At 36.7% G+C, this 23,380-nt stretch overlaps 1 protein-coding gene across 1 annotated transcript in view; it reads right to left on the reverse strand.

Moving 5' to 3' along the window:
• Positions 1-898: 898 nt before the first annotated feature.
• The window catches only part of NR2C1 (nuclear receptor subfamily 2 group C member 1), a 55,677-nt gene continuing 33,195 nt past the window's right edge, over positions 899-23,380 (reverse strand). Inside the window, exons 6-15 of the mRNA XM_086610920.1 lie at positions 22,481-22,660; positions 19,234-19,381; positions 19,064-19,154; positions 17,581-17,765; positions 14,014-14,176; positions 12,491-12,612; positions 9,217-9,356; positions 7,126-7,263; positions 2,549-2,654; positions 899-2,021 (exon numbers count right to left, since the gene is read on the reverse strand). Of these exons, the coding sequence (XP_086467046.1) occupies positions 1,847-2,021; positions 2,549-2,654; positions 7,126-7,263; positions 9,217-9,356; positions 12,491-12,612; positions 14,014-14,176; positions 17,581-17,765; positions 19,064-19,154; positions 19,234-19,381; positions 22,481-22,660 (1,448 nt within the window). The 3' untranslated portion in view covers positions 899-1,846. The remainder of the gene's footprint in view (positions 2,022-2,548; positions 2,655-7,125; positions 7,264-9,216; positions 9,357-12,490; positions 12,613-14,013; positions 14,177-17,580; positions 17,766-19,063; positions 19,155-19,233; positions 19,382-22,480; positions 22,661-23,380) is intronic.

The raw sequence follows: 23,380 nt of genomic DNA on the forward strand, positions 1-23,380 counted from the left end.
GAGCTTGAATCCTGCGCCGCCCTTCGAAAGGTGGAATGTGAGAAGAGCTCAGCTGCCATGGCCAGCTCCAGCACTCAATGCTGTCCTCCAGCAAGTCAGTAAGTGCCAAGGCAGAAAAGGGGAGATGGTTCCATCCTATCAGAAGTCCTAAGCACTGGGTGCTTTGGTCTGTGGTACTGGATATGACCGATCTTGTATTACAGCCTCAGATTACAGAGCTCAGGTGGAGGAAAATCCAAGCAGCTCAGGTAGTGGAATTAAAAAGAACATAGAAATTCAGTGTCAGAGGCAGTTCTCTGATTCTTTTTGTCTGGTTGAGATCCTCGGGTGCTGCAAAAAACTACAGAACTCACCCAAGCCTCATCTAGTAGTCTCTTGGTGTTAGGGTGGCCTTGGAGTTGCTAGCGCAGAGTGGGCAAAGGCCCCCATTTAAAGTGATAGTTTGGCTAAGCAATTTCTGTTTCTTGATTGGGCGATGTTCTTCCTCACCCAATGTTGCCAGAGAAAGGGAAGGTTCATCATAAATAGAACTTGGCCTTGATCCAAGATTTAGATAATCCTAAATGCTAGTGTTAGAGGTAGACCACCACTTCTACTAGGATACTTCTCTCATTTTAAGCAACAGGTATTAAATGGGATGTATAACTTCCTGTTGCAAAGGGAAGCAAGAAGCAACCACGTGTCAGTGTTACTCATCAGTGAGGCACATGCCTCAAGATACAAAAACATTTAAACCCATCCTTAGATGGAGCTATGGAGTATGATTCAGGCAACATATATGAAGCGTCTAGACCCATTTCTAATAAGGAAAGGAAAAGCAGCAGAGACCATGCTCCCATAGGGAGGGGCACTGGATTTGACAAACTCAAATTTAAAAGATAATCATATGAGACTGGTTGGAAAAGAGAACTACATAGCCAAAGGCTAACCATAGTAAAAAACCAAAGATGTGAACACAAGTTAAGAGGCATCTAGAATGCCTCCATTGTTGTGCACTGAGTATGAAAGAGGGAGGGGCAGTGTGAAAAAACCTTAACTTCTGAGACCAGAAAAGACAGGAGGATGCTGTCTTCGAATACCTGCAGCATACACTTCTTTGTTAGACTTCATAGTATAAACCAGCTGATGTCTACCAAGATGTAACACTACAACACAGCATTCCTTCGCATCCACAAAACAGTCAGTACCGACCCTTCGCTGCTTCACTTTTGATCAACTGCATCAACATATCATCAGAATATTTTAAACTGTCAACTTCCTCTACCTTCCCTGCACTTTTAATGGTGTCCAGTGTTTCATTCAACAAGAAACAAATCTCTCTTCAAAACAACAGGAAAAATTAAGTTGGTTATAAAGGTCTTGTTTCCATGGAAACAGTGGCCTTTTCAGTATGTTTGATCATGTATTTTCCATTTGATCAATGAGAAAGAACTAGTAGCAAAACACTGAAAACACAACTCAGAGAGGTAAGTTAATTTATTTGTCTAAAACATCAAACTAAGTTGAGATACCTTAGTTCAGTCAAAGCTTCTTCGGTTTCTTCACACGCCTGGACTTCATAAACAAATATTCCAAGTTCATCTATCTACAAAAATAGGATGGACAATTCTTGACTTTCTTCAGATATCAAATTAATTTACAAGTCTTTGAAGATCAGGTGAAAAATAGGAAGCGATCCTATATTATTCCTTAATACACTCCACCACATTTCCCAAGCGTACTGGAAAGGAGGAATATTAGCCTTCTTTGGAAAGGTGCATGGGAAGGCTTATTGCCATCTCTTGGAGACAGGGTATGCACTTACATCACCATGACTGCCACGGTACAGAATCCTTAAATGCTACTTTTATACGGCGTGACCAATTATCTGAGAGTTGTAGTCCGCTGTCTCCATTCGCAGAATATATGGGATGATGCTATCAATCTGAACATTTCCAATTAGTCCTGCGAAGAACAGCTCTTCAGTGATGGCAGCACTCATCAGCCTAAGAGCGGGCAATCGGAGCAGAAGTCTAGACAGTCTGCAAAATAAGTTTGTTAAAAAGTGTTACTTGTGGTCACATATTTTGGTGTTATTCACAATCGTGTTACCAGTAAGAGAAAAGAAAAAAATTAACAAGGGACAATGTTGGTCAAAATTCGCTATATCTAATTCACGAAAGGCTTAAATATTTAAATCAGTAGAGTATTAAATTTATGTTCAGTCATGTCTTCAACTGTACAAAAAATGTGAACATGCCAGTCAATCACATGTGGCCTTAGACTAAATGAGGAAATATTTCAATTAGGTGTAACTCAAAATGAAAACATTAAAAATATTGATTTTATTTCCCATATTTCAATTTGGAAAATAATAATGAATAACTAGATTAAAAATACTTATAATACATATGAGTACATGCATAATATTTGAAGTGCTCTAAAGGTAAATTCTTACCTTTAAGGAGGTAAGGAGAAAACCAACATATTTATTACAAGAAACACTGTAAAGATCAGTATCGCCGATGCTCTGAAAAGAGTCAATCAAGTAAGTGTATAAGTTACTGACCTGTAAGTATCATCTGGATATGCTTTTGTTACATAGTCTTGGAACTCCATGTAAGCCTTTTCTTGAAATTTCTCAATCTGTGCCACATTTTCTAGACCTGGGTGATCTGAAAAAAAACCACTCTACATTGTTATACCTGTTCTATATAAGATGCACTAAAATCCATACAGATTATCTAACTGTGGGCATACTGAGATCATCATTTGATAGCTGCAGCAACTTCACAGCTGAATGGTGGACGGTGCTTTATATCCTTATATTTCTTCTCCTCAGTGTTTATGTTTTATTTATTTTTTTATAAATGCAATCAGACATTTTGAGGAGTTCAAATAAAGGCAGTGCTTGCAATGTTTACAATAATCTTGATGATACAGCTTCTCTGTGTAGCAGTAGAACAGCATCGTTTCAACACAGAGACATTCGTTGGATTATTTTATGCACAAACAGCATTTGGGTGGGAAGTGAAGGATAAAACTAAGATCAGTGGAAAAAGCAGAATAAAAGGCTATGAACCATTTGCTTCCTATAAACTGTACAAGGTATGTAGCAGATCATTTTTTTTCAACTATTTGGTGCAAAATTTTCAAATGTGCTAAACATAATTTTTAGCGCTGATTTAAACACTTGAAATCTAACTCTTGCTAAAATGAAAGGATATTAACCTAACTGCCAAGTCACATTTGGAAATTATTATCTGGCAATTCTGAACACTTTACGTGGTCTGTGATTTTTATTATCCATCTATCTTAATGTAAATATTTTACTGTCATAGTAGCATGACAAATCATGTAGATTTTATTTTTCAGAAATAGGATCAGAATAGAGCTGCCAAATTATATCAGGTAAAAGATTATTTCTAACAGCTGCTCCTCGTCTCCAAATTTATGGCCTTCTGTCAACAAAATCAAGAGTTTTTGGTCTAGCTCTGTAGATACAGAAGCTTTCAGAGCAATTTAGCAGTTATGTGATACACTGGACTCCCTTGAACACATCAATTCACAGAGGAATATTTTGTCCTATATAGTAATTTGGTCATTCTGAAAACATGAATTCAAATTTATGCAGAGGACAAGAGGTTAACAAGGTCATAAAGAAGCAACAGATTCTGAAGAGTCGTCACTGACATGCAAGATGCATTGCTTCATGACTCTGCTTTTAGAGCAATGTCAGAACACAGCCAGAAGTCAACTTCCAAAAACTGTAGTTTGAAGACCACTACTAGTAGTAGTACTAGCTCTGCTAGTACTGCACTACTAGTAGTCATTTATAAAGACGTAAAGTCTTCTAGGCACTCCCTTTGCATGCATAACTTTGCCCAAGGCTGTCTTGTGACAGACCAACAGCTGGCTTGGCACAGAAGATTTTCAGTAATGTTCAAATCTCCAGCTATGGAAGGCAGCAAATCAGCAGGGCCTGCTAAAGCGAATGTTCTTACTTTAGGACTCTGGTGGATGTGCAGCCCAGCCCCACGCTGTAGCAGAGCAGTAAAATCCCTCAAATTGTAATTTCTGGCCTGTGAATCATTTCTAGAACATCCCTTCTGTTCAAGGTACTGAACATGACTTCCAGGTATATGACGATTTTGTTATATGGCTCATAAGACAACACATTGCCATTAATGCAGCTACACATCATTAGGAAAGTGATCCTGAAAGCATGTGAGCTAAAGAAAATTAATGTCATCACATGACTGGCTTTAATATTTTCCCAAGATACTTTTCCTTCTACCTTTCTGCTGTCAAATGCTGACAAATTAGCTTCAGACTACACAACAAGTAAAGATTGCTTTGCAAGTGTAAGCTTTCTAGAGAAATATTTTCTCGTCTCTAACAGGACCGATTTCTTCAGATAAGCCAACAAATTCTGCCTTAAGTCCTAGCAGACACGGTCCTAGAAAAATGGGCTTGAGGTATTCTTCTATCATTTTGTTCTGAATATGGGAATGGCACGGAAGGACTATTTTAGGGTAAGGAAAACTTAAAGGAGAATTAAGTCTCCTGCAAGCATGATCTACTAAAATTAAACAAGTGAACAACTTCCTGCTCTCACTTAAAGAAACTCTCTGACTCTTCTGAAATAATAGTGAAAAGTCCAGGCAACTCTTCAGTCCTTACTGGAAAAGAAAAATTGCAAACAACTTCAATTGCTCTTAATATTCCAGTTAGACTGATAGTGGATACTGCTTATCAGAAAATGTAAATAGTTCCTGTGCTTCAGTGGACTGTAGAAGAAAACCCATAAAACCACACAAGAGTCTCTTAGTCATGACGACCGAGAGCAGGATTATGTTCTCCTAGTGAAAACACCCAGGATCTGATTTTCCTTAGTGACCTACAATAGAAGAATATCTCTGGAATATCTTCTGGGAATTTCTCATCTTTACTGGAGGATTCTGACTTTAGTTATTTTCCTTCTTATTTGCAAGAAGGTCTTTAATCTTGGAAGTCTTCTATTGATGTTATGCACTTTGATGAGTTCCATGAACTGCTGATGCTGCCACTTTTACTGTGACATGTAGATACTCTTTGGAGATACTACATATAGAAAAGATCACTAAAATATGAGGGAAATGGCAAAGCAAGAACCCCATAATTCTTTTATATATATATAAGACAACCTGCTTAAAATTTACATTTTTGATCCAAGTTCCAAAAGATTTTCTTAACTAATTTCTCAGTGGAAAGGTGAGCTGCAACTCAATGGAAAAAGAAAATTCTTCTCAGATCTAATAAATCTACAGAACTGACAAGAACTAAATATTCAGTTCTCCTCCATATCCTACACTACTGACAGAGGCAAGGTCACTAAGACTCAGATAGCTTTTAAAAATTGTCTCTGATCTTTTCTATGGGCCATTGGAATCTAAGAACAGAGCACTGAGGCTTGAGGAAGCTGTTGAGAAGCTTTTAAAACCTTCTAATGCAAAATGGAGTGACTGAAGATTTACTTTCTAAATGTGACAGTGAAAAATTCCTGGCGATACAGAAGTACTTGAGGTTTATACGTTTTTCTTATACCAAAAGATTTGGTTTTGGTTTTATGTGAAATCCCTGAATTCTGAATGATGAATCTAAGACCTGCAACATACTGATATAATATCTGAATCTCTTAGTGAAAAGTTAATTCTACAATTTTCAAATAAAGAAAATTAATTTTGTAATTTTCTGCAGTTCAGGCATAGATGCTACATAATCTAACTACTCAGCCACTATCTGTTATAACCAGAGGATCCTTCTTCTTCCATATTGTAGACTAATGTCTCAGAAGGAAAAAATAATAGTTTTATCTTCACTGTCTAATGTTTGTCCATTAATGTCATGTGGAGTACATTAGACAAATACTGTTCAGAAAACAGAAAAATAACATAAGGGAATGTTTGTGGTGTTCATTCACCAGAAATGCTGTATGTATGTCCTGGTTTCGGCTGGGACAGAGTTAGTTCTCTCTAGCAGCCAGAAGAGCTCTGTGTTTTGGTTTTAGTCTGGGATTCGTTATGAGAATAATACTGACAGCACACTGATGTTTGTAGTTGGTACTGAGACACCAAGAACTTTTCAGCTGGCCCTGTTTTTGCCAGTGTGCAGGAACACAATGGGCTGGGGTGGAGCAAGGCCAGGACAAAGGGTCCACAACTCCCCTTACGATTCGAACTTAGACGTAGGCTTGAGGGCCAAATTGGCCAATGGATTATTCCATATCGTACAACGTCATGCCCAGTATTGACTGGAAAGAAGGGCTTTTGCTCTTCCAGGGGCTCTCATTCTCAGACTCTTGGAGTGCTATCTCTTTCTCATTCTCTTTTTGGGCCTCTTGCTCATCCAGGATTGCGGTGTCGGAACTGAACTATTTTGGAATCGTTTACCAGGATGAGACGGGCCTTGGTCAAGGGGTGGTGAGCAATTACACTGTGCATCACTTGTTTATATATATTAGTATCATTACACATACATATATTCATTTTATTATTATTAATAATAATAATAATGATGATGAACTGTTCTTATCTCAACCCACAAGTCTCCTTCCCTTTTCCTCTTTAATTCTCTTCCCCATCCCTTTGGGGTGGGGGAGGGTGAGTGAGCAGCTGTGTGGTGTTTGGGCTAAACCACAACAATGTAGTATTTATTTTCAAAATATCCATCTGAAGTGAGGTGGTATGTTTCTGTAATTTTGCATGTGAGAACTGATGCCCAGAGAGATAGTCTTTTACAAATTAAAAACACAACTTCAATCCAGCTGGATGTGCAAGAGCAACACTTCTGAAAATTAAACTGCAGGTCCTCAGAAAAAATATCCCAGAAAGAAGGCACAGAATTAAAAGCGATAAATAAAAATTTAAAAAACCCCACCAATGGCAGAAGCAGTAGTAAAACTCAAGTCGCAAAGCAGCATTCAACTAGTCACATTACAAGATTAACCCTCCTCTTCCTATGGTCCTCATTACACACCTTCCCAGATTCCTCAACAACATAGGCAGTAATTCTACAGGTGACAGTAAGTGCGTATAATGAAACAGGCAGAAGTTATACGGCAAAAAAAGCATAGATTAAAGTTGTACTTTTGGAGTAATTACATACCAGGACTGAAGAGGACGATCGCTTTCAAATATGCATATTCATATCCATCTAGACAAAGCTTAACCATGCTGTTACAGAACTCTTGCAATTTGAAGATATGCTCCATTACTAATTTTCCTCTGTCTGTTGGCAGCTTATCTAAGTCAACACACACATAAAATACAAAACCTCCAAGTCAACACACATGCAAAAAATGCAGTCACATTGGATTTTTAAAAATAATGATTTGTATTAGATTGAAACAGTGGGAAACCTACATCATCTCTAAACTCACATACTAGGTCTCAATAATCTTGACACAAACAATTACTGACTATAAAGATCTTGTTTTTCCTTTTTTTTCTTTTTCTTATGTTGTACAATTAGGTCTCTTCCTGCCACTAAAGCTTCTAATAATCAGACTAGAGCTTGAAGTGATCCAGGAAGGGAAAGACTACTTATAAGTAAAGAACACACTGCTACTGCAGATCTGTGGTCTGCATCTAAGAGACGGTTGCCATGAGGTGGGTTCGTGCACAGTTTCGTGGGTTATTTTAATCAGTCAAAGACCATGCCGCTGCTGAAAAAGAAGGTGCACCATACACCTTCCCTGATTTGCATCTAGGGGAATGTGGCTGGTGCAGAGCTGTTCCCCTTGCGTCAGCAACAGCTAAGTGTCCTGAAAATCCCTTTCCCTCCACATCCATCAAACTAGAGTCCATGGGCCCCACAAACTTGTTATCTTTTGGAGATGCTGCAGCAACCAGAAGACACTGGGTATAGGTTTCTGATTTGTGCATTCAAATGGATCCTCAAATTAAATAGCAAAAATACGTATTTGTAGTAATGATAAAACCAGGATTAATTACTACAATACCCTTTTAGGTGAACATGCTTTAAAATTACGTAGAGCAAAGTTAAGTTTCTAAATTCCATTTGTATCACTCCTAAAGACATTCACATATTTATCTGTGAGTATCTTTAGCTGATCCATTACATTTAATAGTTTAATCCATTTGTTTTAATTTTGTTAATTGTTTTGTTATTTATAGGAGGATCTTGTGGATATTTTTAAAATGTGAAAACCTCTCAGAAATAATTTTTTAATTCCCATCTCATAAAAGGAGAGGAAAAATCTATGGTCTTGTGGGCTGTTTTTCTATAGCTTACGAATTTGTTTTTGTATAGTATTAATGATAGAGAATTTTCATCCACATAACAATAAATAATCCTAAAATCTAGTTAAACCTGAAAATGCTAACAGTTTTGCATGTGCATCTAAGTTATTAAAAATGTGTTAAGACTATGAACAGATAAAGACTATAGTATTTTTGATTAGTTAGCTTTTAGTGAGAGCTCACAAGCACGCAAAGATTAGCTAAAAGACTCCCCTACCACTCAGAAGAACATTTCCTTCACTGCAGAGTAAATGAAAGAGGAGGCCAACTGACATCTCTTTCATTTGAATGAAAAACATGCAAAAGATGCAAGACATAGGATCGATATGGAACGAAGCGTACTTAGTGAAGACCTGTTGAAGACTTGCACATAGTCTAAAACTAGTATACAGAAGCCACCAAGCCAAGTTATGTAATGGAAGTGTAGCACCAAGTTAGCATCTGACTGCTTTGTTTCACAGCCACGAACAGCAAGGACAGGTGGGTCATTCTTGACTTTATACCCTTGATAGAGAGGAATCATATTCACAGTACACTTGTGTTTTTAATCCTGATGCTGCCTGAAATACTCATATTTGAGCTGATGTATATTAACAGAGCAGCAGAACACTATTAGACACTACACAGACACACAATAAAAACAACCCCAGCAGATGCTAACCTATACTAGATAAATGGGTAACTTCTTTTTTTTTTTTTTTTAAATTTGGGGGTAAGTATTAGCACAGTTGACATTTGCAGAATTGCTAAAAGATTCCATTGTGTGAACTGTATTTTTTAGTATTATTTTGTTTCAATACTAACCACAAAACTCTAAAAACAGTAAATTTTTATTAACAACTGAAGGACAAGTAAAAAGCTTCTCCGCAGTTCAAAACTTAGAAAACATGAAGTAATTCCCCAAGTCTGGCAATGTGCACAGTATACACCTTACCTTGCTGTAAACTGCCATGAAGGTGATTAACAAATGCAGATAATATAGTTGCCACATTCATAACTTGTGAACATTGTGCAAGACCAAGTGTAAAAAGTTCGTTCCAGCAGGCTTTTACTAATGATATGCTGTTATCCTGTCTATTAAAAAATACAATAACTTCACTCAGTAAAACCAGTCATTTGCATTCACATAGTTGTTTTTTTTTAACTTGAAAAACACTTCATAAAACATTCATCTAATTCAACATTGCAATCAGTACCAAAATGAAGCCCTGCATCCAAAATATTTTTATTTGCATGCTAGGACTGAAATATTTGCTTTAGAGTGACTTTTGTAAAGAAGTAATTTTTGTTTTAATGTTCTACAAGGAGATAGATTTCTATCGCAAAAGCAAGCTGAAGTTACAGTAAATGATGACTATCTGGGCATATTCCATCATGCTAGTCTTCTTAGTATTTACACTAATTTTTGAATAACATTTACATGCATGGCAAAAAAACTTCCCATTGTTCCTGTATTGTGGCTGTAGAATAGACTCAAGGATCCTTTTTGGTTTTTTTACTTGAAATCTGGCAGGTTGGTATAATTTCTTAATTAAAAATACACGTGAAGTGGAACATGTGAGATCAAGTTCTTGAGCCTCCTGACTGCCCCTTCTTTGTATTCCCTTCACATTTGGAATAAGGTTTGAAATACAGACTTTAAAGTATAAATAGAAGTCATGAGGATTTCTTCGCTGTAAGAACTAGTCTTTAAATTTTCATGTGTAGTCAATGTTTTTTTTCAAATGCTGAACTTAAAATTAGGTATATCAATCCATATTCGGGCACTTCCATATTAGTAACCTAACTTTCAGTATTGCCAAGCATCTCTAACTTGTAGAGCTTAACAAGAGCTCAGTACCTTAAAAAGGAAATCCTACCAGTGAGGAGTCAAATTCAGGTACCATGTTTCACAGTTTTAGCCAGTAAATATAAATAATGGAAATTTAAAAGAAGCACAAGACCTATCAAAGAAGAAAAGCATATTAAAGCTAGGATTTCAACTACAAAAATACAGTGGAATGGATTTTTGTAAGAACGTTGATATAATCTTCAAGGACATTTCTGATGATTTACTGCAACACTAACATGCCATACGACAGATCAACGTAGACTTGTGCTGTACTGGATTACAGCGAGCTTACCTAGGGCAGTGGTTTTTACTGTGATCCAGTTCTTGTTACAGTAGACATGATACTAAATGTGTAGCTTCTACACATATTTGTTACATCCCCATTCATCTCCTGTCAAAGGGACAAGGCTGAGGAACAGCGGAAATAGAGTGTACTGGCTACTCAGGTGGTGTATGTGTAGATAAATGTATCATCTAGAGCAACTTTATGGCTGATCAAACTTAGACCAGAACCGGCTGATCAAACTTAAGCCGCCTCAAAAAACTAAGAGGCTGTAACCAGCTTGATGAATGTTTCAATAGGAATCTCTCTTACCTACGAAGATCCTCGTGCAAGAAGATGAATTAAGCAATAACTTCATATCAGTAAATAAATCAGTATGCCAAAGCCAACTATCTTGCTGAGACTAAGGAAAATATTGCCTGAGGAAGGAATCGCCTGGACACAATTATCCATCTTCCTTAAAAAAACATTACTATGGTTTTGTTTTGGCTCGTCAGCTCCTCTCAATTATTAGTACCATGAATTTATCTTCATTTTAAAAGTGAAATTAGTCGCCCTTTTAAGTCAAAATTATAGTACATAATGTGCTCAAACTAAAAAAGCGGCATTAATTTCAAATAAATCTCCACTTGAAAAAAGTTAGTATTTTAAGGTCTTCAAAAGGAAAATGATATGTTAAATGATGTTTAAATATACTGTTGCCCATGATATTAACTGGGACTGTACATGCTAGCACAGGTGAATATTAACACTACTACGACAGTCTACTCTTCCATTTTTTTATTCAAACAGAAAAATATATTGGAAGTAACGTATTCAAAAAAAAAAAAAAAGCAGATTTTCTATAAGCATTTCTTGTTAAATCTTTTCAGAGACAGGACTTCTGTACAACATTAAAAAGCAATTTTAATTTCTTGTTAAAACACTAATTTGCAGTGTCTCTCTGTTACAAAAATATTTTAAAAATGTATAATGATATAATGTACCATGTTAATTCGTTACATATTTTGAACTTCTGCAGGGCAACAATTTCTACCAAAATAAAACATCATATTTACCTGATTTTTTACCCTTGCTATTGTTAAACTTTACAGAATTTTACTTTTTCCTTCTCCAAAACACAGGCTTCAATTACACACAATATAGTATCTTTCCTTAAACAATGTAGAATCATTTGGCTTAAACATCTGAGTAAACACTAACGATAATCACAGATCATCCTGCTTTTCACGGCCTTCCTGGAAAAAGGGACAACTCCTGACTTTAAAAAGGAATTCTCTTTGCTGCCACAGTCATACACTATTTTGATATTAAAGACTGTAGATGAGAACAGACAAACATGATTTATACTCCATTTGTGTCAGAGCTGATACAGTATCTTTATTTGTTTGATGTGTCTTCATAAAATTATTTCTGAAAATCATATAAATCACTTTCCCCATGCTGTTTTGAGATGTTTTCTCATGATGATCAGCAATGTACTACTACATTTAGCTTGAGAATTTTAAGTGATACACTGAATTCTGCTGGAAAAGCAGGATGTTATACAAACTGTAAAAAGAATAATAAGAATTACTTTCTGGTTGCAGCAACCATTTGCTTTTGGAAAATCCACTGAAATTAAACAACTTCATCCTGAATGCTTGTGGAATCTAGCTAACCGTTTTCTTCATATAGGTTATTAAAGGCAAAATTATTACTACTAATTCACCTATAAAGATAGCAATATTTAGGGATCCAGAGAGGAGTTTCTTTTTGGTAACTGCCTGATAAGCATCTTAGTTCAGGATGTAGCTGTAAAAAAAATGATAAGAAGTCCTATTTACTAAAAATTAATTTAAAATGTAGCAGTGTGCAGGCATTTGATTGTTATAAATCTATTTCTTTTTCCTTCATAATGCAACTAAAGTACCTCAGTTGGACTGAAGTTGGGAGTAGTTTTGATTCAGAAAATTTACTTCACGATCAAGATCTATAAAACAGTTTTAATAAATAGATTTATATTTCAAAATGTCCCTGAAGAAGACAGTGAAAGTAAAAAACCTAAAAAGTGTGTATTCACAACATCAGTGAATAGAGTAACTGAACACTTACCCTAAAGCTTGGAAAGATGGAATGGAACGTGCCCAGTGCATGGACAAGAACAGCAACCTGGAGGCAGATTCGCAGATATAGTGAACGTTGAGATATTCAGGCATAGGAGAAGGCATGGTAAGCTGGCAACCAAAACAAAAAGGGGGAAAAAAAAAGTGCAAGCCAGCTATTTTACTTTCTTCATAAAATGGTAAGAAATAAAAATCAGTCTTAGAGTTTCTTTTAAATGAATAAGTAAAATTGTTTTTTTAAATAAACTTGAGATAATCCTGAAATAAAATTGAATGACTGCCTTTTTCATTATTAGCCACACTGTTATACCCTACAGTAACTATAAAGCAACAATAAAGGCCAAAATTTTGAATCTTTGTCTTAGATAAATATTCACGTCTGGGACACCTGGAGATGAAAAAATCTCAAATAAAACTCAACTTTTGAGACACTCTCAAAGAATAAAAGTTTCAGAAGAATCATTGTAATTAGAATGAAATAGTTTATGTTTATATATAGATAAGTACAGAAAAAAAATAAACACAGAGGCATCATTACTTTCTAAAGTTTCTCCCAGATGAGTAGAACAAGTGGCCTGAAAAATCAGAGGAGTTACCACAATTCCTGCGAAAAGTGTATGTGTGAATTCCATTTCACAAAACATCTTTTTTTTGTACTTTTAATTAATATTTTACAAATAAATACATCAAAAAATCTTTCTATGTGAGTAAAACACCTAATATGCAGCTGCTCCCAAGTCCTAAAAATATAATCGATATACATCAGAAAGGACCAGCTTTCTCAATGTGCATGAGTAAAATCCACGGTGTTACCTGCATATGTGAAGAAAGTGGGATTTGACCCAAAACTGCTAATTATAGTGTTGCAGTTTTATCTTCAGAAATTAATACTTCCTAATACAATGGTTTTGCTAACACAACTTAAAAAAAACCCCGACATTTGCATTAGAGAGATGTTTATTTTAGTGATGAAAAAAATGGATAGAAGAATGTCCGCAGGCTCGTAAAATAAGAAATAAAGCCAGAAAACGTCTGGCTCACTAACAAAGCAACCGCATTTTCCCTTAATGATTGAAGTCAATTAATACCATACTAAAATAGGGTATATACACAAAGGAGAAACTAACAAACACACTTAAGAGTCTCTAAATCCATTGGCAGATTGCATCAGATCCACCTGTTACTTAACAAGTGGGAATGTGGATGCTGACACTCTCTGCTTCATGTGACTCTTGTCTACGTAAATCCTTTTGCACGGATCACCTAGTATTTTTAAGGTAAGAAGCTATAAAATAAACAGTGCAGCTAAACTACTGAAGAGAGCTGTACATTTTCCCAAACAAATAGTTAACCAGCAAACGAAAGCAGTGCATTAATCAGAAATGAGTGCCAAGACCTGAATAAATAGTTAACTCTGCTAAGAAATTAAAAATAAGATTTAATCAGATCATTATTTTATATTACTATGTTAAAATCGTTACAAATAGTCAACAGTAAAATAGTGTTAAATACCCTGAATGCTACATGTGCATCACTAAGTAGTGGCCCCTCTATTTCAACGATATTCATGCTTGTTTCTCCATCAATCAGCTGTACACTGGCTTCAATACTTTCGGAGTTCTGGCATGTTGCACTCTCTCCTGGATTTAATGCTTTTGCAAGAGTATCAAACGCCCTGTAAAATCATAATAAACAAAATAAAATTTCAGAGATTGGTTTCAATTTAGGAGGAACCTGCTGAACATGTCTGAAACCTGTACTTAAATGTCTGTTTCAAAGAAAAGATTTGGAAAACTCCACCAAACAAAATCCCTGAAAACTCCAACTTACAATGGCTCTGAAACAAAAAATAGCAGCAGATTCTGTTCACACAGTTGCCAACAAATTCACAGTTTTGACATACTGATTGTGCTGCTGAATCACAGTTTGCCTTTCAAGATCTCTTTAGTGATGTTTACCAAGAGTGCTGGCACGAGCATTTTGAGCACATGATCCTCAGACTGCTGTTCCAGGAACTTAACGCACGTCTAAATTTTACAGACTTTTTCTGTTACGAAGCACATAAAGAACAATTTATTTTTTTTTTAAGTAATGAGTTGTGGTTAGGTTATTCAACTTAATTTGAAAAGATTGTTTCAAAATATGTAAGAGAAAGCAGTCTCATGCTTTCAAGACCATCCTTAGTATCCTTTAATGTCGACTCCTGTGATGACTAAGTCACATGCACAAACATTATGGGAGAGATACCAAGAAGAGCACAGATCTATTATTTATTATTTTGCTGCTTGATAACAGATCCATTGTTTTTCTGTGCATGAAGACACCTGAAAACCAAAACTGCTGTATCTTCCTATCAAAAATATGCAGATTTGATCGCTGCCTACAGACAGATGACATATCTGAGAGCAGTATCATCTGTATACAGCACTGTGTGAAAAACTTCCGCATAGAGGTCTGAAAACTTTACAAAAGCTGATTAACAGCTTGTACGTAGAACTGCTTCTCAATTTATAGAGATTTGTTTATTACCACAGAATCTGAAATCACTGATTTAAAGCCAAAGTCTGGAGTAGAATTTTGCTACCTTCTCTTCCCCTACACTCCCTAGCTATCTAAATTCATTAACATGCTAAAAATATCTAAATGTTTGCTATGTTTGACATCACCATTTACAACCCAATGAAACAATATTCACAACAGAAGAGCTTCTGACACTGCCTCAGGCTTGAGATGGTAAGCAAACTAGTTTTCAGTCCTACACTAGCCTGTATACCTTGATGTGTACACATGAGGGTGACTGCACAAGTGGACTACACAGATGTATCTGGGACATTTTCTGTCTCCGGTATATGGAAAGAAGGCATAAAGGGAATACATTCCTGGGTAAGCTCTAGAAGTTATATTATTGGATTCCTGCTAGGAGATCTGAGTTTCAGGTCCTGCATGGCTCACTCTTAGCAGCCTTAGGTAGAAGAGGCAAACCCAGCAGTTCAGTGGCAGCTGCTTCTTAGGAAAAACAGAATCTTTGTAGGGCTCTTCATGTAGCAGGGACAGAAATGTAAGAGAGAAACAAAGTCTCCTTTTCGCAAAAGGTAAATGTCATACACATCGGACATGATCCTGTGTTTCTTCTAGGATAGGCCAAAGAGTCCTTTTTAAACAGGGTGGGCAGGTACACTGGTTAACCATGTCTGCCCATGACACTTTGTTTCCAACTTACTCTTGAATGTTTGCTTCAAAAGAAATCTCCCTCCTATCTCATAAACTGGTAGTAGTAAGCCAGCAAGTCAATAGAAGCGTTGCTTCCTCATGGCTCAGCACTGTGGGTCCTTTTCATGTGTGAAGCCTCAACACAAGCAATGATCATAAGGTGAAACACCAACGAAAAGAGAATCTAGAACAAAGCTTGCCTGGAAGCTATGAAAACCTAACCCACAAAGTGAGAAAAAAAGGTATAACCAACATTAAAATACATGGTATTGATATCCTTTGCTAGAAACAACTTTGCTTCTTTTTTTCGTCAGGTCCAGTCACTAACAGATAAACTGTAAAAAATGAACATAGATAATGAATCTGTTGGAGGACAAGGCATATAAAATTACAATACAGACGCAGTGGAAAGCTAGCAGCAAAGTTGTACACTAAATTTGTGTCAGCAAAAGTGAAAGTTTAACTACTGCAGCTGCAAGCAATGGAATATAATAAAATACATGAAAATCGTGGATGGATAAAACTTGCTTCCTGAAATCCCTTATGAAATCTTCCTTTTCTTCAGTAAACATCTGTTAGATCAAGCTGGCATAGGGCCTGGCAAGGAAATCAGAGATTCTGATAAAAATTTTAGCTTCTGCTTGGGTAACAACTTCCCTTTCACAGGAATATTTAACTTGAACCTCCCCACTGGAAATCTATTAGGTAACCTACTAGACAAGAGTACACATTACGGAGTCAGTGCTCTTTCAAGCTTTCTGACTGAGAGAACTTGCTGCCTTGTTACAGTTAGATTTTAAAAACTGAACAGAAACACTGAAGTTGGCAAAAGCAAGCATCTGAAAGTGCCAGGAAACAAAGAAATGAAAGATTATCATGCAACCTTATTTCTACATCTTTTTGAACACCTGTAGTATTGAATGGAGTTTATCAGCATGTTCAACAACGCTGTTTACACAGCATAATCTTATATTCTTTACCTAGGAGGACACAGGAAAGGCCCAAATCAGCACCTATGGAAAGTCACATTGACTTTCTAAGCAGCATTTAAAGAAAGGAGCAGAACAAATGCATTCTGCTTGAAATTAAACAAAGCAGTAGAGATTCTAGGGGAAATCCTGTATTTCAGTCAGTACAAACTACTTCACTATATACTAATCTTTTTATTCCTTGGTAGATTTACTCAACATACACATTTTCAAAAGAGTATGTACAATGTAGATGGTGTGTAAACGAATATTGCTGGGACAGCTGTCAGAAGCTTGCATGAGGTGGCAACTAAGGAAGAATATGATTGTGATTGACGGAATAACTGAGTACGTACTACGCAGAATATCTTACACATATGCCTGCCAAAATGGCTCAGTGAAAACCAGAGCAAGACACAAGTTTGTAAGATACTCAGTGAATGTATTTGTATTGACGGTGAGAACTCTGTGAGTTCTCCTCTGTAGAAAGAAAATGCTTTTCCAGCTTTTAAGGTGATTAATAGTTACAGGCACTAAACTACTTAGAGAGATGAGATCTCTAAGAAACAGTTTTCCAAGATGATACAAAGTGCTAAGACTATAGTAGAAGATCTAACACACGTTATTAAGGCCAAGCAAAAGGTAAGAAAATCAGCTGTAAGATTTACATTGAAATTCATTTCAAGTACAAACAACTAGAAATATTTATTTCACAAATGGAACTTACCTTATGATTTCACTTGGAAAAATCTTACAAGATTTATCTTCTACATGAGCTCAGGCTGCTATCACTACTATTTTTAATGAACATAAATTACCTACACTGTGATGAATTTAATTAATGGCTTGAATTGACAGAGATCTCAAAAAGAATAATATTTTCAAGTGTAACATGCCTTACCTTGTAACATCACTACTAGCTTCTTGTTCTTGCTGGAGTTCAGATAATGATGCATCTCCATTACTTAAACTCTCAATCATAGATAGTTCTGTACTGCTTTGTGACATGTCTTTGCATTTACTGAGATTTGCTAATGAAGTCACCACATTTGCCAGTGTACTTAAATCTCCCTGACACGCTTCAACCTAAGGGAAAAGTACAGCTTTTAATTTTCTCATATTGGCAGGAGTTAACTTGCAGTAGAAGAGTCTAACTTTTACATAAATGAAGAATTGTGTGTGTGAACAGACCTGTAAGAAAATTATTGTTTTCAGTAAATGGGTAATCGTAATGCAGCAACCAGATACTGCACTGCTTCTAAAATATGAAATATTTAGACATCTACTTTTACAAGTAATAGCTATTTCTTTCAGAAAGAATGCTACAGATTGTAAGCAAGTGCAGACAGAGAATTTATCTTCTCCACTCACTAGTCAAACAGTTATCAGGTCTGTAAGACTGCACTAGATTGTATCTCTAGAATCTTCCTTCCTTCCTCATGTAAATGAGTCAGTAGTAACAGGGTAGCAGAATGTCTGAAAAGGAATGGATTAAAAGTCACCCTTAAAAGCAAGCAGAAAAAGAATTCTGCTGCAGCCTTTCTGTTTTTTATATTTTTATTTAACTGCAAGAGAACAAGGTGATTCAGTGACCAGCAACTCAGAGAGGCAGTAAGGCATATTTCCCACCCTGCTCCACAAAAAAAAATTAATAAGGAAAGTGCCTGATTACAGACAAGTATGCTGCTGCTGCTAACACCAGCATGCTACACGTCATTTAGCTTGTGTTGTTATACTCTACAGATAGAGCCAGAAAAGTGGAATAGAATAAACATGATGAGTCCTTTGCAGACAGAACAAGTGAGGAAAAATACATGAAAACTGTATGAGGTGATTTAATATCAGCTAGAAAAATACAAAATCTTCCAACTGTGCATGTGTAGGGAAGTTATCACATGGCTTGAGTGGATCAGTAAGTGTAATAAAATAGAAACAAAGGAAAATCATCCCAGAAATAAGATTGTTGCTGAGATTAGCTTATTAGCTTTGCAAAAAAAATTAGTGATTGGGGGGGGAACTAACAGTATGAAATTCACTGTGATAATGCCATGTGAGTTTTTGCAAACACCTCACTCTATTGGTAGAAAAGAAATATCTGAGCGTCAGGATCGTCCAATACAAATAAAAACAAGGCAGCACTTAAAGCTCTCTAAAAAAGGGGAAGAGGTATTTACTTTGAAGAGTTTTTAACATTTTTACTATGCAAGGCTAAAAGCATTCTTGTGAAGAGAAGGCATTTGCAACACTGGGTAATGTTGTAAAGAAGGGTTTTAAAAATGAATTTAACAAAACAGAAGTACAACAAAACAGAACAACCTTCCCTCCCAACATACACAACTACAGCTATCAACTTCACTTAATATATCGATTGTGTCATCACTTGCCTTATCTGGAGTCATCAGCACAGTAGGCTCATTTTTTATGGCAGACTGATGAATGTTAACAAACATTCCCGATTCCAGCAGACCTGTTGATCTGACACAAAATACCACGCATTTTAATTTTGAGGTGTTTTCAGGAAACAGATAGCTGCTTCTGAGTGGAATTTACATACCTTGCTGTTTCATTGTCTGTTACAAAAGTTGGAGTTGCTGCTAACGGACTACGAAGATCTTTCCGAATGTAGATCTTTTCTGTAGAAGCTGCACAGTTCGAAGATTTTTCTCTTGACACTTCGATAGGTTTCCTCTCACACTGCACCGCTAACAAAACAATACACAATAATTAGGTCACATCCCAAATTACGGACTAAAAAAATAATTCTTTTTTTTCTCTCTTTATTTAATCTGCAATTTTAATAACGATTCTGAATATTTACAGAGGTTATAACTAAAAAAACCCCATAACCAATAAGCTAACAACTTGGGTAAAAACAACGCATCCACTTGATTTGTTCTTAATGAAATAATGTGGTAGTCAAAGTCTGAGATCAAACATAGACACTTAATAATTTTTCAAGTTACAATTAAGGGAGAAATCCCCCTACACCTTATTTTCAATTTGGATCTTTAACTGGAAGCTTACGGCTTCTCCCTCTCTCAGTTTCACTAGCTCACACTCTCAGTTCATCTGCAAAGGATTCATGGTTATCCTTCTCCATGCACTGCAGGTCTGGGCTGAACCCACATAACCTTATACACTTAAAGAAGCTTTCCAACTTAGAAGGAAATAACAGGGCAAAAGGGACATTCACAAAGTTTAGTTCAGACCATTTAAGATCTGCGTGATCCCCTGGCCCAAAATCACTGACTTTTAGAGAACAAGGAGATTTTAAATTTGAATAGCTTCGAACTAGACGGTATGAATCTGGGCTTTAGCTTACAGATACACTACCTTCCTTTGGATGGATCTGAGAACATTAAAATGAAATTTACAGTATTATACCCTACGGGGAACTCTCTAGCTCTACAGAATAAAGCCAAGAAAAATCAATTTCAGTTTGATTTTACAAGTTTAAAAGGAAAATTTAATTTCTGAAAAAATAACATAATAGTAACATGACACTCTTTCTGTAAAACTTCTTAACAAAAGTACAAATCTTTTAAAAATATGCAGTAATTTATTCTTCCACAATTTTAAAACAGTGCAAGTAATTTTAAAGATTGGAATAAGATCCTGGAAGAAAGTCACAAACCAGACCTGTTCATAATTTACCATCCATTCACCAGGCTGATAAGCACTGGCTACTGGCTAGCAGAGTCTCTTTAACATTGTACTGCACTTAGAAACTGTTTAAGCCTATAAAGAGAATCCTGAATGTTCATTTGTTTTAAAACACAAAGGCAAATAGGAAAAAAAACTAAGTATTTTTTTCTTCAAATATGCAGTTTTGTAAAATGTGTAACTAAATAAAAAAATGGAAAAGTTTTCAAGTTAGTAGTAGACTGTGATGCTATTTGAATTTTTACATTGTTAAGTATAAAACCAACCATCATAATATAATCAAACATTGACAATACCATTAAAGCCAGTCCATAACTCACAAATGATGCTTTGAAAGGGTGGGAGATGGAGGCAAAAGTCTTTCTTCCTTTGCCAACCCTCTGCTCCCTAGCTGGAGCTTGGGAGTTTGCTGAGAAAGGGCCAAGACTTCTTCAAGGGACAAATAACCCCACTGAGAGAGCTACAGTACAAGACGGTGCCGAGTGTTCTTTCCTCTCCCCACTCCACTGAGGAATGAGACTTCTTACCCTGGAACAATCCAGCACAGAGGAAAAGGACTTGGGAGTGCTGGTGGATGAGAAGCTCAACATGAGCCAGCAATGTGCACTGGCAGCCCAGAAAGCCAACTGTATCCTGGGCTGCATCAAAAGGAGCGTGGCCAGCAGGGCGAGGGAGGTGATTCTGCCCCTCTACTCTGCTCTCGTGAGACCCCACCTGGAATACTGTGTTCATCTCTGGAGTCCCCAGCACAAGAAGGACATGGAGCTCCTGGAAGATGATCCGAGGGCTCGAGCACCTCTCCTATGAAGACAGGCTGAGAGAGTTGGGGCTGTTCAGCCTGGAGAAGAGAAGGCTCCGGGGTGATCTTATTGCAGCCTTCCAGTACTGAAAGGGGGCCTACAGGAAAGCTGGAGAGGGACTTTTTACAAGGGCATGTAGTGACAGGACAAGGGGCAATGGCTTTAAACTGAAAGAGAGTAGATTTAGATTAGATATAAGGAAGAAATTTTTCACTCAGAGGGTGGTGAGGCACTGGAACAGGTTGCCCAGAGAGGTTGTGGATGTCCCATCCCTGGAAGTGTTCAAGGCCAGGTTGGATGAGGCTTTGAGCAGCCTGGTGTAGTGGAGGGTGTCCCTGCCTACAGCAGGGGGGTTGGAACTAGATGATCTTTGAGGTCCCTTCCAACCCAAACCATTCTATGATTCTTCTGCTCAGTCTTCTCCCACAATCCGGACATCCTTTTTCTGCCTTCTGAACCCCACCCCAGCAATTCTGTTCTGCTTGAAAAGTCTTCTGTGGAGGGGCAAAGTACTGCCAGCTGAACTGGAGGGTAAAGATCACTTTCACTCCCTCAGCTTTTCCTCCCTTTCTGAATTCATTTCCCCTGTGCTGGAAAAGTGTTACTGGCTTCTGCTGACACAAGCAGGGCTGTAGGAGGGGAACATCCACAGAGGTTCAAGAGGGTCAACAAAACAGAGCTGGATGGTAGAGCACAGAGCACAAGGCTAATACTGTGCATATAGTAACAGTGTGGTGGCATCAGGGCTGAAGAATTCATGTATTGCTTGATATTCTGCATATTTAATATTCTGATACTACTGCGGTATCACAGTATCACTACACCAAATATATGGAAATCTAAAAAGGAACTTGAAATCTATGGGAATCGGTAAGAACTGATATCTAGATCTCTATGGATCTCTGCCTTGCGAATATCTGTCTCTGCAGAGCTTTGCCAAGAGCGAACAGCAATTGCCAGCAACCTCAGCTGTGGAAAAAGTGACAAGAAGGTAGCAGGATTCAAAATGTTCGGTAGCCTCATTTAGGCATAGAAAACCTGAATCGCATATATAAAAACCGAACATGAAGACATGCCTGACGTTTGCCAGCTAGGAATAACAATGCATTCACTGTTACCACATGCAATGTGCTTATAAAGTTTGTCAAGCAATACGTATACTTGGAAACATTTCAGACATGGTACACCAAACTTGCACAATTCTTTAAAGGAAAAAGATACAATGACATAAAAGTATAAAATCGAGATAACAATTTGTGTTAATACAAAGCATATATTTTGTAACACAAACTTTAACGCAGCTGCCAGCTAAAATAATTTACTTTTATTGAGACTTACAATCTTGTTTCATCCCAAACGCGATGCATCTCTGCAGCCTACAGTACTGACACCGATTCCGGTGGTGTTTGTTAATGACACAGTCTTTCGTTCCTCGGCACGAATAAACTAAATTCTTCCGTATACTCCTTTTAAAGAATCCTTTGCATCCCTCGCAAGTTACTGCTCCATAGTGACGCCCTAGATACAGAACAAAATAAGTCATGGCACTAATTTTACACTGTAATTTTTTTTTAGAGTTTATAGTTATTAAAAACAAAGTATTTGTTATTTTATTCAGAAAAAAGAACACTTCTATCCCCAGCAGGTTACAAATCTTAAAATATATTGTGGCTATGACATTTCTAGTTTAAAGCACTGAAATAGGACAAATTTTACAAAGAGGTGAATAACAAAGTTGCTTATTAAATTCCCGCTGACTCTGTTGCGAGCAGTGTTAAAAAACGTTAAGAAAACAGGCTAGCAAGAACACAGAAGAAACTCTTTTAGTTTATACATTATTTAGCAATTTTTAAAAAACGTTCCTACAATCAAGCTCATTACGAATGCAGCTGTCAAAACCGTGTGCATTAAATCTAAGAGAACCTTGGAAAGCACAAACATGGCATTTGACAGCAGCAGGTAAGCACTTCAAAGCTCTACATTCACCTTCCATTTTCGTAAAAGGTTAACAGGACATCCTTACTTCTTTCAGTAAAAGTTCAATGAGAGAAGTAATGTAAAATACCTAAGTAATTTTTTTTAAAAATCAGTTCTTCTGTGAATTTTCTAAAAAATACTACTAACATATAAAAATTTCTAGGATATACTACAGAAAAAAAGTCAAGTTCAAAATGTCCTTTTTCAGAATATTGTTTGGATTCTGCTGTGACACAAAATAAAAAATTACTATAAGTACTT

The sequence above is a fragment of the Tauraco erythrolophus genome, chromosome 4 (assembly GCF_009769465.1).
Source record: "Tauraco erythrolophus isolate bTauEry1 chromosome 4, bTauEry1.pri, whole genome shotgun sequence".
Classification (NCBI taxonomy): domain Eukaryota; kingdom Metazoa; phylum Chordata; class Aves; order Musophagiformes; family Musophagidae; genus Tauraco; species Tauraco erythrolophus.